Source organism: Aquarana catesbeiana, linkage group LG05 (genome assembly GCF_042186555.1).
Source record: "Aquarana catesbeiana isolate 2022-GZ linkage group LG05, ASM4218655v1, whole genome shotgun sequence".
NCBI classification, from domain to species: domain Eukaryota; kingdom Metazoa; phylum Chordata; class Amphibia; order Anura; family Ranidae; genus Aquarana; species Aquarana catesbeiana.
The window spans coordinates 411,104,615-411,123,903 of NC_133328.1; the positions used below are offsets into that span (position 1 = coordinate 411,104,615).

At 42.8% G+C, this 19,289-nt stretch overlaps 1 protein-coding gene across 1 annotated transcript in view; it reads right to left on the reverse strand.

Annotated features, from left to right (window-relative positions):
* Window positions 1–288: 288 nt before the first annotated feature.
* The window catches only part of LOC141145914 (cytidine monophosphate-N-acetylneuraminic acid hydroxylase-like), a 135,971-nt gene continuing 116,970 nt past the window's right edge, over window positions 289–19,289 (reverse strand). Inside the window, exons 12-13 of the mRNA XM_073632717.1 lie at window positions 13,778–13,893; window positions 289–634 (exon numbers count right to left, since the gene is read on the reverse strand). Of these exons, the coding sequence (XP_073488818.1) occupies window positions 523–634; window positions 13,778–13,893 (228 nt within the window). The 3' untranslated portion in view covers window positions 289–522. The remainder of the gene's footprint in view (window positions 635–13,777; window positions 13,894–19,289) is intronic.

Genomic DNA, 19,289 nt, shown 5'->3' on the forward strand with positions numbered 1-19,289 from the left:
GGTCCAGGTTCAAGCCCCACCATCCAAGTGGACCTAGAGGGAGAATAAAAAAGTGCCGGGCGAAGCGAGCCCGCGAGGGGCCTTCTTACAGGCACCGTGTACAGCTGATTTCTATTCTATTCGACTTCGTCTATTTCCGCCGGCTCCTACTGCCCAAGCGCTGCGCCTGCGCAGTAGAGGGGGGTCCTTATCCGCCGAGGGGAACTTTCTCGGCAGAACACCGGCAGTAACTGCAACTTGTACAGCTTCATATGCAGATGGTTTTTAAGACTACATCATACAGCTGTGTGGCATTGGGACTTCTAGGTGAGCATTTAACTTTTGAATAACCCTGTTAATGGCATGAATTGCTTAGATGAACACTTTCACTATACAGTTTTTAGTAATTCTAAAGGAGAAAATCAGATTTACATTTTTGGACCTCCTGATTATCATAAGATCAATATACATTCATTGGCAGATTTGCAATTAAAGGGAGTTTCAGCATCTACTGCAGGTTGTAACATGTTTTCTGGTAATGATTTACATTACACTGCAATTCTGTGCATTATTCCTATTTTGTTTCTCTTGTTCCAAAAATGCATTCCAGTCAGGTGGTGTTAGAGGCAGCATGATCTGAAAATGGTTCCAGAATCTAGAAGAGATAGGTATCAGTGGTGTTAATGCAGAAACCTCATTATATATTTAAAAATATATTACATATTCAAACATGACCCTTGCTCAGAAATATACCTATAGTACAAACAATATTTTTTATATATTTATTACAGGTACTTATCTCAGTCAATATATATATATATATAATGTGTGTGTATAATGTGTGTGTGTATATATATGTATATATATATATATATATATATACACATATATATATATATATATATATATATATATATATATATATATATATATATATATATATATATATATATATATGTATATATATACACACACACACATTATATATATATATATATATATATATATATATACACACACACATTATATATATATATATATATATATACATACACACATACACGCGCACACACAGTATCTCACAAAAGTGAGTACACCCCTCACATTTTTGTAAATATTTTTCATGTGACAATACTGAACAAATGACACTTTCCTACAATGTAAAGTAGTGAGTGTACACCTTGTATAACAGTGTAAATTTACTGTCCCCTCAAAATAACTGAACACACAACCATTAATGTCTAAACCGCTGGCAACAAAAGTGAGTACACCCCTAAGTGAAAATGTCCAGATTGGGCCCAATTAGCCATTTTTTTCCCCTCCCTGGTGTCATGTGACTCGTTAGTGTTACAAGGTCTCAGGTGTGAATGGGGAGCAGGTGTGTTAAATTTGGTGTTATCGCTCTCACTCTCTGATACTGGTCACTGAAAGTTCAATATGTCACCTCATGGCAAAGAATTCTCTGAGGATCTGAAAAAAAGAATTGTCGCTCTAGATAAAGATGGCTTCAGCTATAAGAAGATTGCCAAGACCCTTAAACTGAGCTGCAGCACGGTGGCCAAGACCATACAGCGGTTTAACAGGACAGGTTCCACTCAGAACAGGCCTCGCCATGGTCAACCAAAGAAGTTGAGTGTACGTGCTTAGCGTCATATCCAGAGGATGTCTTTGGGAAATAGGTGTATGAGTGCTGCCAGCATTGCTGCAGAGGTTGAAGGGGTGGGGGGGTCAGCCGGTCAGTGCTCAGACCATACGCCGCACACTGCATCAAATTGGTCTGCATGGCTGTCGTCCCAGAAGGAAGCCTCTTCTAAAGATGATGCACAAGAAAGCCCGCAAACAGTTTGCTGAAGACAAGCAGACCAAGGACATGGATTACTGGAACCATGTTCTGTGGTCTAATGAGACCAAGATAAACTTATTTGGTTCAGATGGTGTCAAGTGTGTGTGGTGGCAACCAGGTGAGGAGTACAAAGACAAGTGTGTCTTGCCTAAGGTCAAGCATGGTGGTGGGAGTGTCATGGTCTGAGACTGCATGAGTGCTGCCAGCACTGGGGAGCTACAGTTCATTGAGGGAACCATGAATGCCAACATGTACTGTGACATTCTGAAGCAGAGGATGATCCCCTCCCTTCAGAGACTGGGCTGCAGGGCAGTATTTCAACATAATAACAACCAAAAACACACCTCCAAGATGACTACTGCCCTGCTAAAGAAGCCGACGGTAAAGGTGATGGACTGGCCAAGCATGTGTAGCTAGGTCCCAGGCCTCTTTTGGTCTGATGAGAACCTCCAAGGCCAGAGATAGCTGACATCCTTCTGTATGTAAGGCATAGTGGGTGCAAAGATGGTGACAGTCATTGGGCGTCAGACACTTCTTAAATGCAAAAGAAAGTTTATTTCTCTTAACAATCTTTTTGGGGGAAAGAGGGTTAGGGCCAGGACACCCTTAAGGTCTCCGAGACTTCAACAGGAGGACAGCCATGCAGGGAAAGGCATCCAGCAAGACGCCACATCTGCATGTGCAGGAATGCTGTCTCCTATGGCAACAGTTTTTAACAGTTTCTAACTTGAAGTTTAACAGTTCTTTTATCTTCCACTACAATCTCTCCTTGTAGTTTTTCAGCACACTGAGCTCCCGGTCTCTTACTAGACCCTCTGATTCACTGCCACTGAATCCCTTGAGCTCCTTCAATCTTCACGGTGGTATCTTCCTCAAGCGTCACCCTCCTTCTCTGCTGGGTCCCTAGCTTGGCAATCTAGAAAACCCTCAAGCTTCACCCATGCTGGCCTGCTCGGTCCCTAGCTTGACACACAAGGCTGCTGTGGGAGCGTCACCTCCGCTTGCTGGGTCCCTGGCTTGATTTCCACTGAAGTTTCCCGATTCTTCACCGTCCCCGGTTGGTAAGAATGCTGCTCCGGTACTTGCTTCAGTTACTCACTGTGGTCCCTGGTAATAAGGCAGATAGTCCATTACTGGCGACAGCTTCCCCTCTACCTCTGACCATGACAGGTTCTCTGGCCGACAGAACCGCCATTTTGCCGGCCGCAATCCCAACCCTGCGCTGCTCTCTTGCTTCTGGATAGGCTCTCAGACAGCCTAGCAGCCAGATGTGCCCAGGATAGGCCCAATCTCCGGCCTAGCAGCCCGGGCAATACAACACATGTCCACCCAGACAGCCCTCCAGTTGGCACAGAACCTAGATCACCTGACTCCACCCAAATATATAGGTTCTCCCAGCAGGCCAAGGGATCAAAGAAAACCCCTGCCCATTGGCTGAGATACCCCATATACCCATAACCTGACCTTGGGTTGCACTTCTCATATCTAATACCACCAAGTACCTGGCCACCTAGTGGTAGAAGAGAAAAGTGCAACAAGGCAAAACTTAGGGAGAAATCAATAGATCTCTAACAATCGACCAGGATAACTACTCCTGGCAAGTAAATTTGCGAGGAGCAACCCTGCCTAAACTCCAGGGTGCTACACATGTCTCCAGACCTAAACCCTATTGAGCATCTGTGGGGCATCCTCAAACGGAAGGTGGAGGAGCGCAAGGTCTCTAACATCCACCAGCTACGTGATATCGTCATGTAGGAGTGGAAGAGGACTCCAGTGGCAACCTGTGAAGCTCTGGTGAACTCCATGCCCAAGAGGGCTAAGGCAGTGCTGGAAAATAATGGTGGCCACACAAAATATTGACAATCTGGGCCCAATTTGGGCATTTTCAATTAGAGGTGTACTCACTTTTATTTCCAGCGGTTTAGACATTAACCACATGCCGACCAGCCGCCGCAGTTGTACTGCGGCAGAATGGCACGGCTTGGCGAAACGGCGTAATGTAATGTCGGTTCACCCTGTGGTCACTAAGAGGCGCGCCGCCCCCCGCTCGCCCCCCGAGCCGATGAGAGTGCCCGACAGTCTCGATCACCGCCCAGCTCCCGCGATCACCGCTGAGACACGGAGAACCGGGATCTGTGTGTAAACACACAGTTTTCGGTTCTCTAAGGGGAGAATAGACAGATCATCTGTTCATGCAGAGTATGAACAGACAATCTGTTATCTTTCCTGCACAGTCCCCATCCCCCTTCAGTTAGAACACAAACTAGGACACACTTAACCCCTTCACTCCCCCCTAGTGTTAACCCCTTCACTGCCAGTGAAATTTTTACAATAATCAATGCATTTTTAATCGCACTGATCACTGTATTAATGCCAATGGTCCCAAAAAATCAAAATTGTCCGACGTGTCCACCATAGTGTTGCAGTCCTGATAAAAATCGCAGATCACCTCTATTACTAGTAAAAAAAAAAATTAATAATAAAAATGCTATAAATCTATCCCCTATTTTGTAGACGCTATAACTTTTGTGCAAACCAATCAATATACGCTTATTGCAATATTATAATTTACCAAAAAAATGTAGTAGAATACATATTGGCCTAAACTGAGGGAAAAAATGTTTTTTTATATATTTTTGGGGGATATTTATTATAGAAAAATCAAAAAAAGACTGCGCTAAAAACGCATATTGAACACCATATATGATTAGGTGAATAATAAAAAGCAACATTCGATTGAATATTGAAAAGTAACTGAAAACCATACAATAAGAATAAATGAATAATAAGGTGAAATAAAAACCAAATGACAACAATTGCAAGGAATTTCAAAAAATATCAAAAATAAGTGAAAATGTTCAGAGAAATGAGTCCCTGGAAACAGAGCTGATAGAAGGTGATCAAACGGTTAACCAGTTAAACACTCAGCACCCAGTGAGAAATCCTCCACCTCATAAGATGTACGCTTACCATAGGTAAGCTAGATATTAGCTTATCTTTAGATATCCACACGGGGGGCACAGCTCTATGGACCTCCTCGCAAGAAAGGGGTAGGCAGGAACTCTCCTGGACCGGACCTCAAACAGCATACCAGGGGAACCCAGAAATAAAAGGAATTTCCTCCATAGTGTGAATCCGTTAGGTTATTTTATTGTAAAATAGGTAAAAGCACTTACATAGATTGTAGGTTTAAAATCGTATCACAAAAAACAGCCGGCCGGCTAGCATACACCCGTTCGATAGAATGGAAACGATGACGTCAGCGCGTCGACCTTCCGACGTACGTTTCGTCCTATTGGACGTCGTCATGGGAACGGGCGACGCACTGATTCATCGCTACTTATAGAGACAAAACGAAACCAAGCCTCGCTATGAAGCTCGGATGGCGTCATCACAACATCCTGTTAGAAAAGGATGTGTGTATCGAATAGCAATGGGAAAGGCTGACGTTACCCTCGTCGGCCAATCACAAACTCCTATTTACGAGGGAAGGGTTAGATTGATAGAATAATAGAATGCATTAGAGGGCATGATCTAAACCTATACACGCCATCTAGTGGGCCGAATGGAATTGACACTCAAAGCCACATATTATTATGTAGGAGGAAAAACTGGTAAATAAGTTAAATTAAAAATATTTTTCTAATATAATTATGATATCTGAACATTAGAAAGAATGATGATAAAAGGACCTACTGACGCCTTCAGAGAATCAGAGAGAGTTTACAAGATTTTATAGACAGCATGTCAATACAAAAAATTGTAATGTACCCAAAATAAAAATAAGAATGAAAATACAATAAAATAAAAAAAAAAAAAAAAAAAAAAAAAAAAGAATGAAAATACAATAAAAAAATATATAAAAAAATATATCCAGATATTGTATTAGAAATGTCACCCCTCATGACCCGACTCAGTATTATGGATGGAATAATGGTAGGATAGTAGGATAATATGGTATATTGACTTAAGAATTATCTATAAAGGCGTTTAAATCTACATCAACGTTGAGCCCAAAGGGGGTGTAACACTTCAATCTGTGTATCCAGGTCATCTCGAGCCTGGAAATTCCTCGTATGACAGACCCCCCCCTCCAATGTGGAGTGTACCTATCGATACCAAGGAAGATGGTTTTCCTAGGGTTGCGATCATGTGCTTCTAGATAGTGTCTTGAGACCGGGTGTTTGGGGAAACCAGTGAGGATGTTAGTAATGTGTTCGTTAAGCCTTACAGATAAGGGGCGCTTGGTTCTTCCTACGTATTGTAGGCCGCAAGGGCATTGAAGAAGGTACACCACTCGCTCTGTGGAACATGTAATGAATGATCTAATTTCAAATTCCATCTGAGTGCTGGTGGAAATGAAGTTATGTGTCCTTCTATGTGTGCAACCACTAAGAGAACATACCCTACACCTCCTGCACTGATAGAAACCAATCAAGTATTCAAAAAATCCTTTTTTAGTAAGAGGAGGATCTAGGACATTTGGGGCCACTCTATTCCTGAGAGAGGGGGCACCTCTATAGATTACCTGTGGTTTAGCAGGAAGGATAGGACCAAGCACATGGTCATTTTTGAGAACATGCCAATGCTTTTTTATTAGCTTAGCTACATTGTTATGTTGGGAGGAATAGGTGGTAATAAAGGGAATTACGGGTACCCTCTCAAGGTGAGGCTTCCTAGTTTCAAGTAGAGTGCATCTATCGATTTTGGCCACTTCATCTAATGTGTTCCTCAGAGATGTTTCCACATAACCCTTCTCTAGGAAACGTTTTAATAAAATATCCGCTTGGGCTAAAAACTCAGCATGGTTAGAACAATTACGTTTTAAACGGATAAATTGGCTCTTTGGCACAGACCTCAACCAGGCCTCATGATGGCAGCTGTCCGTCGGTATATAGGAATTCCGATCTGTGTTTTTAAAGAAGGTGGCTGTGGTAAATTCCCCATCCTTCACACCAATCTTTAGGTCCAAGAAATTAATTTCAGACTGGCTGGCCTCATATGAAAGTCGGATCCCCCGGTCGTTATTATTCAGCCCCACCATATATGCATCGAGATCTTCACGATCGCCATTCCATAGGAGGAGGATGTCATCTATATATCTAGCCCACAACACCACCTGAGGTTTCTGTTGGGCATAGATGACATCCTCCTCCCACAAGGCCATGAAGAGGTTCGCCAAGCTGGGGGCATACTTTGCCCCCATGGCGACCCCCCTGTCCTGCCTGTAAAACTGACCCCCAAACCAAAAATAATTTCTAGTAGCCACAAAATGGAGTAGTTGCATAATGAAACATATTTGTTCATCAAACAATGACGAATCTCGTCTGAGATAATATTCAACTGCAAACAGTCCCAGATTGTGGGGTATTATGGTGTACAATGAGGCGACGTCCGCTGTCACCAACCACCAATTGGGCCCAGGGGTGTAGTTAGAAAGTAAATTGATTACATGACGGGTATCCTTTAAGTACGACGGCATCTTGGTAACTAATGGTTGTAGATAGAAATCTATATACCTGCCCACCCGGGACGATATGGAATCAATTCCACTCACAATGGGACGTCCCGGGGGGCAGGTAGGATGTTTGTGAATTTTTGGCAGGTAATAAAGAACAGGGGTACGGGGGGCTTTTGGTACCAGATAGGCTTTCTCCTTGTTATCTAGGATCCCCTGTTCTGACCCGAACTTGATTAGCGCCTCCAATTCTTTTTTGTATTGGGCTTTTGGGTCTGATCTAAGGGGGGTATAGGTGTCACGATCCCCCAGGATGTTAGACATTTCTTTAAGATAGTCATTCCTGTCCAAAACTATAATGCCACCCCCCTTATCTGCCGGTCTAATGACTAAGTTTTTATTGTGACACAAAGAATCTAGACCAGTTTTCAGGTTTTTATCAAAGTATACTCTTTTGAGGGGTAATTGCTCCAAATCCTTAAGGACTAGATCTTTAAACACCTTCAATGAGGGGGCTATAGCCCCGGGAGGGTTGAAAAGGGAGGCATTTGATAACCCCGAGTGACGGTATTCATTGGAACCAGTTGTAGTATTAGTAATAGGATTAGAGGTTAAATACCTTTTAATGTTGACCTTGCGGACAAATTTGTGCACATCTATAAAAGTCTGAAACTTATTCAAACCTCTCGGTGGTGCAAATTTAAGACCTTTGTTGAGTAAAGATTTTTCAGAATCATTTAAGGAAACAGAACTTAAATTGAATATACCATTATTGGTTATGCTTTTTTCCTTTTTAGATCGCAATCGCCTCCCCCCTCTAGTTCCTCTCTTTGGTCTGCTGGCCTTTTGGTGCCTTGGCCTGGCCTGTGAAAACCCCATTGCTGATAATTAGAACTAGAGGGGCCAGGTTTACTCCCATCGTCTATGGGTCCCCCCGATCTGGGATGGAACTGTGGGGCCAATTGGTTAGGCCACTTAGAGGGTAAAATTGATTGTGGGTGCTGATATTATATTCCGAGTACTCTCTGCTAGTGATTCTGGGTCCAAGATTCTGAAACTCTCGAGGCCTACCCTCATAATAACCTATATTAGGGTCATAATTAGGGCCATAAGGGTGGTCTGGGTGGGGTTCAAAGTTGAAAATACGGGGAGATGGCAGGTGATCTTTATACCCATTATATTGATCATGTGATCTGCCCCCAAAAGGGTGACCACCCATGGGTCTTTTATTGCCAGAACCTCTACCCCTCCCTCGTCCTCCATGGTTGGAACCACCTGTCCCCCGAGATCGTCTTGGTTGAGAGGGCGGGTAGTAAGGTGGAGCGCCTCCCCTCTCGCCCACCCCTCGTCTGGAGGAAGAGGGTTGTGTTCCCTGTTGGGACCTGCCAGAGGGGCCATTATGGCCTCCCGGGAAGGGCCCGGAAAGGTTGGGTTGTGATGGAGGGGGGGCATACACCATGGCTGGGGGTAGTCCTCCTGGGTTAGATGGACCCCACTCCATATTTTCCGCTGAGTTTTGCTCGGCTAATAATTTTTTTTGCCATTCAAAAACTACTGCCCCTTGGTAATCTAATAGATCTCTATTGTATTTCTTTTTCTTTTTGATTCTCTGATCCCTTTCCTCCTTTTCTAATAAGGAAAGGAGGGAGAGCGATTTTTCTTTGTAATCATTACTCTCCTTAAGGGGGCTTAGTTTCTCTTTGATGCTTTTGATTTCATCATCTAACCTAGTGAGTTTAGTTTTTTTACGACCAATGAGAAATTTTAAAAAATCTATTCCCGCTGTATTAAAATAACTAAACCACTCTTCTAGTTGGACATCGCCTTTCTGTGGGCTGACCTCCCATCTGAGACTTCTAGGCACCATACCCCCTTTAACATAAGTGTCAAGATAGGCTATGTCCCACTGAGTGTGTATTTCAGATATGGTCAAATTCTTAAGTCTTGTGAAAAGGCCGCTGAGGTCTCCCTCATCCTCTTTGTATGACTCAAATACACCATCAGTGTTAAACTGCCTAGCGGCTCTGTAATCAAAAACATCCATTTGAGGGAGGTTTTAAGTGAAACCAATAAAGGACACTGGTTGTGGGAAACCTATAAATAGCAGCAGTATTACAGCCACAAAATGTGAGTAGACAAAATAAACCATAAACAATACCGCGCTAACATAAAGGTTGTTCTACTAATGATTAGCAGAATAGAATATATAATAAGCTGCAGTCTTAAAGTGAGGCGTGCACACAAACATATAAAGAAAAATCAAAAAAAGACTGCGCTAAAAACGCATATTGAACACCATATATGATTAGGTGAATAATAAAAAGCAACATTCGATTGAATATTGAAAAGTAACTGAAAACCATACAATAAGAATAAATGAATAATAAGGTGAAATAAAAACCAAATGACAACAATTGCAAGGAATTTCAAAAAATATCAAAAATAAGTGAAAATGTTCAGAGAAATGAGTCCCTGGAAACAGAGCTGATAGAAGGTGATCAAACGGTTAACCAGTTAAACACTCAGCACCCAGTGAGAAATCCTCCACCTCATAAGATGTACGCTTACCATAGGTAAGCTAGATATTAGCTTATCTTTAGATATCCACACGGGGGGCACAGCTCTATGGACCTCCTCGCAAGAAAGGGGTAGGCAGGAACTCTCCTGGACCGGACCTCAAACAGCATACCAGGGGAACCCAGAAATAAAAGGAATTTCCTCCATAGTGTGAATCCGTTAGGTTATTTTATTGTAAAATAGGTAAAAGCACTTACATAGATTGTAGGTTTAAAATCGTATCACAAAAAACAGCCGGCCGGCTAGCATACACCCGTTCGATAGAATGGAAACGATGACGTCAGCGCGTCGACCTTCCGACGTACGTTTCGTCCTATTGGACGTCGTCATGGGAACGGGCGACGCACTGATTCATCGCTACTTATAGAGACAAAACGAAACCAAGCCTCGCTATGAAGCTCGGATGGCGTCATCACAACATCCTGTTAGAAAAGGATGTGTGTATCGAATAGCAATGGGAAAGGCTGACGTTACCCTCGTCGGCCAATCACAAACTCCTATTTACGAGGGAAGGGTTAGATTGATAGAATAATAGAATGCATTAGAGGGCATGATCTAAACCTATACACGCCATCTAGTGGGCCGAATGGAATTGACACTCAAAGCCACATATTATTATGTAGGAGGAAAAACTGGTAAATAAGTTAAATTAAAAATATTTTTCTAATATAATTATGATATCTGAACATTAGAAAGAATGATGATAAAAGGACCTACTGGCCACCTAGTGGTAGAAGAGAAAAGTGCAACAAGGCAAAACTTAGGGAGAAATCAATAGATCTCTAACAATCGACCAGGATAACTACTCCTGGCAAGTAAATTTGCGAGGAGCAACCCTGCCTAAACTCCAGGGTGCTACACATGTCTCCAGACCTAAACCCTATTGAGCATCTGTGGGGCATCCTCAAACGGAAGGTGGAGGAGCGCAAGGTCTCTAACATCCACCAGCTACGTGATATTGTCATGTAGGAGTGGAAGAGGACTCCAGTGGCAACCTGTGAAGCTCTGGTGAACTCCATGCCCAAGAGGGCTAAGGCAGTGCTGGAAAATAATGGTGGCCACACAAAATATTGACAATCTGGGCCCAATTTGGGCATTTTCAATTAGAGGTGTACTCACTTTTATTTCCAGCGGTTTAGACATTAACCACATGCCGACCAGCCGCCGCAGTTGTACTGCGGCAGAATGGCACGGCTTGGCGAAACGGCGTAATGTAATGTCGGTTCACCCTGTGGTCACTAAGAGGCGCGCCGCCCCCCGCTCGCCCCCCGAGCCGATGAGAGTGCCCGACAGTCTCGATCACCGCCCAGCTCCCGCGATCACCGCTGAGACACGGAGAACCGGGATCTGTGTGTAAACACACAGTTTTCGGTTCTCTAAGGGGAGAATAGACAGATCATCTGTTCATGCAGAGTATGAACAGACAATCTGTTATCTTTCCTGCACAGTCCCCATCCCCCTTCAGTTAGAACACAAACTAGGACACACTTAACCCCTTCACTCCCCCCTAGTGTTAACCCCTTCACTGCCAGTGAAATTTTTACAATAATCAATGCATTTTTAATCGCACTGATCACTGTATTAATGCCAATGGTCCCAAAAAATCAAAATTGTCCGACGTGTCCACCATAGTGTTGCAGTCCTGATAAAAATCGCAGATCGCCTCTATTACTAGTAAAAAAAAAAATTAATAATAAAAATGCTATAAATCTATCCCCTATTTTGTAGACGCTATAACTTTTGTGCAAACCAATCAATATACGCTTATTGCAATATTATAATTTACCAAAAAAATGTAGTAGAATACATATTGGCCTAAACTGAGGGAAAAAATGTTTTTTTATATATTTTTGGGGGATATTTATTATAGCGAAAAATAAAATATAATGCGTTTTTTTCAAAATTATCGCTCTTTTTTGTTTCTAGCGCAAAAAATAAAAACCTCAGAGGTGATCAAATACCACCAAAAGAAAGCTCTATTTGTTAGGAAAAAAAGGACGTCAATTTTGTTTGGGTGCAACGTCGCACGACCGCGCAATTGTCAATTAAAGCAATGCAGTGCCAAATCGCAAAAAGTGCTCTGGTCAGGAAGGAGGTAAAATCTTCTGGGGCTGAAGCGGGTAATGGCTGTGTATTGAGTTATTTTGAGGGGACAGAAAATTTACACTGTTATACAAGCTGTACACTCACTACTTTACATTGTAGCAAAGTGTCATTTCTTCAGTGTTGTGACATGAAAAGATAATAAAATATTTACAAAAATGTGAGGGGTGTACTAATTTTTATGAGATACTGTATACGTTCACATCAGTCCCTGCCCTCAAGGGCTTACAAACTAAAGTCCCTAAGGCCCCTTTCACACTGGGGCGGTGGGGGCGTTGGCGGTAAAACAACGTTATTTTTAGCGCAGCTTTACCGTTGTTTTAGCGGTGGTATTCGGCCGCTAGCGGTGCGGTTTTAACCCCCACTGGCAGCCGAAAAAGGGTTAAAACCAATCGCATAGCGCCGCTACAGCAGCGGTATAGCCGCGGTATAGCCGCGGTGCCCTATTGATTTCAATGGGCAGGAGCGGTTTAGGAGCAGTGAATACACCGCTCCTTCACCGCTCCAAAGATGCTGTTTGCAGGAGTTTTTTTCTCTCCTGCCAGCACACCGCTTCAGTGCTCGGGCTTTCACACTGAAGAAACAGTAGCGGCAGTTTTAGGTCAGTTGGCAGGCGCTATTTTTAGCGCAATAGTGCCTGCAAACCGCCCCAGTGTGAAAGGGGCCTAACTCACATTCTTACATACACATACCAGGGTCAATAGAGACAGGAGCCAAATAACCTACCAGCATGTCTTTTGGAGTGTGGGAGAAAACCCAGAGGAAACCCATGCAGGCACATGGCAAACTCCAGGCAGGTGGTGCAATGGTTGGTATTTGAATGGATGATATAGTCTTTATATCTATATTTCTACAAACTGGCAGAAGGTTTCACTTTTCTAAAGCTATTGTCGCAATAGCCTGATATGGAAACACTTTTCAAAGAATCCACAAAATAATACATCTGTAACTGTTGTCAGATCACTGAAAAAAACAATTTGTTAAAGCCAGGAATGCCTGTGTCCCAAGCATTTGTACCTGGATGCATAGAACCCTAAACTCCAGTACAGCATTCAGCCCCGTCCAGCTGCTGCATATTTCAGTCTGTCACAGACTTTGGCCGGCCATACACAGTTTGAATCTGTTAATGGGCAGGCTGAATGTACCAAATTTTTAGATCAATCAACTTGGGTGCAACCAGCCTGTGGTTGGAGGAAAGAATTTTGCACCATGTATGACCAGCCTTAGGCACGCTGCAGGCAGCGGGGTTGGACGCTGCACCTGTGCCACCCAGACTCTACAACACCAGGATTGAACACACAGGAACTATACACCTAGTGCAAAGGGCCTTATGATTTTTTTGCCATTTTCAGTTTGTATTGCTAAATTGTATTGCTAAATTTGTAGGACTTGTACACAATCATACAAAACACAAAAAAAGTACAGGGAAAAATGCATACCTCCCAACTTTGAGATGGGAATGAGAGACACCTATTAGCAAATGTATTGTAGGCATAGGACACCCCCATGCCACGCCCCCTTTAAAGGAGAATCATACAAAAAAATGATTAGCTAAACCCACAAGTGCTTTTTTTTTACCCACTACTATTCCTTATATTGGCTTTTGATATTTACAAATGCAGCAGTTTAGAAACTAGATAAAAGGTTTACCACTGGGAAACACTTTTTGAAAGATAAAAAGTGCTTTTTATATACAACTATATAGGTCAGACCAAAATGAGGAGGAAAGAGGGACAGAGGGACTTTGTTCAAAATCAGGGAGAGTTGGGAACTATGTAAATGTACAAATATCTGTAAAAGAGAAATCAGAAACATACTGGTGATGGTAGATATCTGGGTCCCTCTGAATTCGTGTTTGAAATCCAATGTATAAATCATCCCAGAGTAGGCCATTTTTCACAACATGTCTCATGACGGTAGCTCTACTTCTTATCTGTCATAAAATAAAACAAATTCTTTAAATATGGCTTTGAAAATATTCTTGGAAAAATCAGAAAGTAGTCTAACATCTGCAGAAATACTGAATACAAGATGATTTGGTTCAAAATACTGGATCAATTAGTGTTGAATTTACAACAAAATGCACCGAACATGTACAGGACATATTTTACCATTACCCCACAGGGATGTAAACAGACAGTTGGAAGTCACATTTTACTGCATGCCAGAGGTACAGAACTGATCAATGTCACTTGGAAAACACTGATAATACTATACTGTATCTCTAAAGCAATTCATAAACAGATTGTAAGCTCCAGCGAGCAGGGCCCTCTGATTCCTCTTGTACCAAATTGTAATGCCTTCATTTTGTTAAGCGCTGCGCAAACTGTTGGCGCTATATAAATCCTGTATAATAAACAACTTTTTGTGATTCAAAATAAAGTGCTTTTTCATACATTAATCAGTGTCCATCTATTTTGTGGAAAAGCAAAGTCTATACAGCATCAAAAAGTCCCAAATCTGAACAGTTTTCAAATTCTAGTTTCTCATTTTTGTATTCCTTCACCGTGCTTTGTAACTCATAAGTATGGAGTACAATACACCTCCATGCTCCCAGCAGTGCTCACACCTAAAAGCAGATACACTTACCAGACGTACTGATCTCTTAAGTTAATCACTTGCGGACCACCCACCGTAAATATATCGTGGCAGGGCAGCCGTTCTGCGCCATATCACGTACCTAGTACTTGATCTGACACTTTCGGGTCTGGGGCATGCAAACGTGCCACCGGTGGCGAAAATATGTAGCAGAATACATATTGACAGAAATTGATGAAGAAATTAGATTTTTTCAATTTTTTTTTTATAGGATGTGGTTTTTTTTTAGAAAGTAAAAAAATTGCTTTTTTTTCAAAATTGTTGGTCTTTTTGGGGGTTTGCAGCAGAACTCTCGAACATCGCAAAAGTTCGGACCCGAACAACAAACCCCATTGAAGTCTATGGGACCCGAACTTGAAAAATCAAAAGTCCCAATTTTTAAGGCTTATATGCAGGTTATTGGCCATAAAGAGGGTATGGGATCCCCGCATACTGCCCTGGAGGACATGTGCCAATGCAAAAGACTTTTAAAAAAGAGCAGCAGGTTCAGTACACAGTACAGATGCGCCACTTTACAGGCAGACTAAGGGGGACTCCCAGGCACTATATTTAAAGGAATTTTTCATTTGTATTGTTTCACTTTAGCCATCACTAAAATCACTGTTTCTTTAAAAACGATATTTAAAAAAATAATAAATTTGCATTGACACTAAGGAGCAGTGATTTTAATGATGCTTAAAGTGAAACAATAAAAAATACAAATTCCTTTAGCTATAGTGCCTGGGGGAGTCTGCCTGTATAATGGCACATCTGTACCATGTATAGAACCTGCTGCAGCAATACTGACATTTATAAAGAATAAAATTACATTTAAATTGATTTTCCCTGCAAGCTCTCTTTATTTTGTAAACAATGGCTTGGGGAGCCAGTCTGTATGATGAGGCCACAATTTAGTGCACTCGGAAAAAGAGTAGAGATTTTTTGGGTAAATTCTGGCATCTCTTTGGCAGACTTTGGATGGAAATAAAGTTTTGTACCACAGTGAGCAAGCCTTCTGTGAAGAAGCCAAGTTATAGTACACTCAGGCCAAGATTAACAATTTTATTTTAGATAAAATCTGGTGTGTCTTTTTGCAGACTTTGGATAGAAGTAACAGGTGCGGAAAAAATTGGCTTTGGGTGTTGCCTTCACATTGTAACCCTAAAGAGGTACTCCTGATGAAAGCAAGAATTGGCCTTGCTGTAAAAAAAAATTAAATTTGATGCCTCGATCAAACAGTTGCAGAAAAATTGGGCTTTGCTGGTGCCTTCACCCTGTAACCTTCTAGAGGTACTCTTGATAAATGCAAGAAGTGACCTTGCTGTAAAAAAAATTAAATTTGATGCACCTGTCAAACAGGTGTGTAAAAATTGGTCTTTGGGTGTTAATTGTGCCCATGAAACCTATACCAAGAAATTAGTTTAAGTTAAAATCAACACCCACAAAGATTGGCAGCCTAAACAGTCTTGTAAAGATTTGAGATCCCAATAAAAAGTAATCAGTGACATCAGCATCAGGGGCTTGATAGCTGCTGCTAAACCAGGATGGATTCATTTTGACAAATGTCAGATGGTCAACTGAGTCTGTTGACAGACATGGCACTTTTATCTGTCACAAAACCTCCAGCATCACTGAATGCCCGTTCGAAAAGCACGCTGGATGCAGGGTAGCCCAGCAGCTCAATTGCATACTGGGCAAGTTCTGGGCAGTGGTCTATTTTCATCACCCAGAAACACAGTAGATCGTCTACTGGAAAGCTGTCCATGTCTGTTTTCGCCTCTAGGTAATCTTCTACCATATGATGCAGACGCTGCCGATGGGATCTTAAAGAAAACAGCCCTGGGTGCCGAGAACTAAAAACATGAGATGCATTACTGAGGCGGCCCCCTTTCTCCATGCCTCATGTGCAGGCATGAAAAGCAGAGTCCTCGGGGTCACTAAGGATTACAGTATCTGGAACTGCCTTCTCCCAGCCACGTACTACTCCCTGTTTCTTGGGACTGAAAACCATCCCTTAAGGTTTGACGTATGTATTCCTTTGCTTTTATGCCACCAAAACTGCTAGAATCCTCCTCCTGCTCCCTCTCCTCTTGTGTGTTCTGTGGCATCACAAGAATGGTGTCTACATAAAGCAGGCCTTGAGAGAAAAAGGAACTCCTCCTCTTCCTTCCGCTGCTCCAACTTGAGTGCCCTGTCCATAATGCCACGCAGAGTATGCTCCAGCAGGAACACAAGAAGGATTGTGTCATTGATGCATGCATTGTAATGGCTCACCATCCTTGTTGCTTCCTCAAATGGTGACAGTACAGTGCATGCATCCTTTATTAGCAGCCATTGGCATGGGGGAAAAAAGTGGAGCTGCCCTGAGCCTGTCCTTGTGCCATACTCACACAGATACTCATTGACAGCCCTCTGCTGAATGCACAGCCACTGCAGCATTGCCAAAGTTGAGTTCCACCTGGTGGGCATGTCACAAATCAGGTGGTTTACGGGCAGGTGGAATTCCCACTGAATTTCAGCCAAATGAACACTGGCTGTGTATGACCGCCTGAAATGGCTACAGACTCTTCTGGCCTGCTTTAGAAGATCTTGCAAACCTGGGTACCTATTTAACCCTTTCATGACTAAGCCTATTTTTGAAATTTGGTGTTTACAAGTTAAAATCCGTATTTTTTGCTAGAAAATTACTTAAAACTCCCAAACATTACGTATATTTTTTTAGCAGAGAATCTAGAGAATAAAATGGAGATTGTTGCAATATTTTATATAACACGGTATTTGTGCAGCGGTGTTTTAAACGCAAATTTTTGGGAAAAGGGACACTTTCATGAATTAAAAAAAAAACAAACAGTAAAGTTACCCCAATTTGGTTGAGCTGCGGGCATCATCCCGGTATAACCCCGGAAAACCGAGTACGCACATCTGCGTACGCTCGGTGGGAAGGGGTTAAGAAACGCTGCACCATAAGATTGAGGACATGTGCCAGGCATGGCACATGTGTCAACTTTCCCTGTCGAAGGGCGAACAGAAGGTTGGTGCCATTATCGTACACCACCATTCCTGGCTCAAGCTTCCGTGGTGTGAACCACATCTGAGCCTGCCCCTGCAGAGCTTAACCACTTCAGCCCCGGAAGGATCTGCCCCCTTAATGACCAGGCCATTTTTGCGATACGGCACTGCATCTTTTAACTGACAATTGCACGGTCGTGCGACGTTGTACCCAAACAAAATTGATGTCCTTTTTTTCCCACAAATAGAGCTTTCTTTTGATGGTATTAGATCACCTCTGCAGTTTTTATTTTTTGCGTTATAAACAAAAAAAGCCAGACAATTTTTTTAAAAAACAATATTACTTTTTGCTATAATAAATATCCCCAAAACTTTTTTTACTAGTAATGGCGGTGATCAGCGATTTTTTAGCGGGACTGCGGCGGACAGATCGGACACTTTTTTGGGACCATTAACATTTATACAGTTATCAGTACTATAAATAGCCACTGATTACTGTATAAATGTCATTGGCAGGGAAGGGGTTAACACTAGGGTGCAATCAAGGTGGTAAATATGTTCCCTAGGTGTGTTCTAACTGTAGGGGGGATGGGCTGCCAGGGACATGACAGAGATCACTGTTCCTGATCACTCGGAACAGTAGATCCCTGTCATGTCCCCTGTCAGAACGGGGAATTGCCTTGTTTACGTTCTGCATCTGTAATAGGTGATCGCGGGCCGCCTGACCCACGGGCATGCTTCCGCAACGTGCCTGCCCGCAACTGTGCCTGTGCGACCGCCATACAGTATAACGATGGCAGCTGGTCAGCAAGCGGTTAAAGAATGCTCTGGTGTGGCTCCTGTCCCCTAGACAGACCAGCTGAAGCACTGCATAGCATCTTTTAGCCTGACTTGTTGAATGGCTTCTTGAACGCTTAGGGGGTACTGGTGGTTCATAGGACAATCCAGCAGAAGAGGGCATGGAGGAGGAGGTAGAGTTAATAGATCTTGCATCATCATCACCACCACCTGTATGGGGATGTGATGGCAAAAACAAGCTCCAGCACTGAGCCCTGTCCTGCATCCTTCCTAGTTGCAAGCAGAATTACCCAGTGTGCTGTGAATTAAATAGATCGTCCCTGTCCATGCTTGCTGGACCACGTGTCAGCAGTAATGTGGACCTTGTGGCTGACTGCCTTGCCCAACGATGCCAAAACATTGCCTTCCACGTGATAGTACAAAGCTGGAATGGCCTTACGTGCAAAAGAAAAAGCGACTGGGAACCTTGCATTGTGGTACAGCACATTCCGAAAATTCACAGAAGGGGGGAGCATCCACCAAATGGAAAGGATGGGCATGTGGGTGGCAGGGAGTGTATTTTTATTTTCACTGCAGCAGCTGGGGCTGATAAATTTGCCTGCTATACTCTACAGCTGGTGGTGTGCTGCTGGCAGACATGTTGCAAGGACCTGTGATACCTTTTGCTATATTATCATCCCTGTCAATGGAGGCTGCTGAGAGGTTGTGAGATAAAGCAGAGGTAGACATGAAAGGTGAGGAGTGAGGAAGAGAAGAATTGTGCCCCTTTTGTGTAACTTTCAGGTGCTTTTGCCAATGGGCTGAGTGGTGGGAGGTTAAATGCCTTGTCAAGCATGTGTTACCCAAATGGCTGGTGTTTTTTCCATGCTTGATCTGCTTGTGGCAGAGATTGCACATTGCAACAGTGTGATCGGCTGCACATGTGCTAAAAATGGCCTACACAGC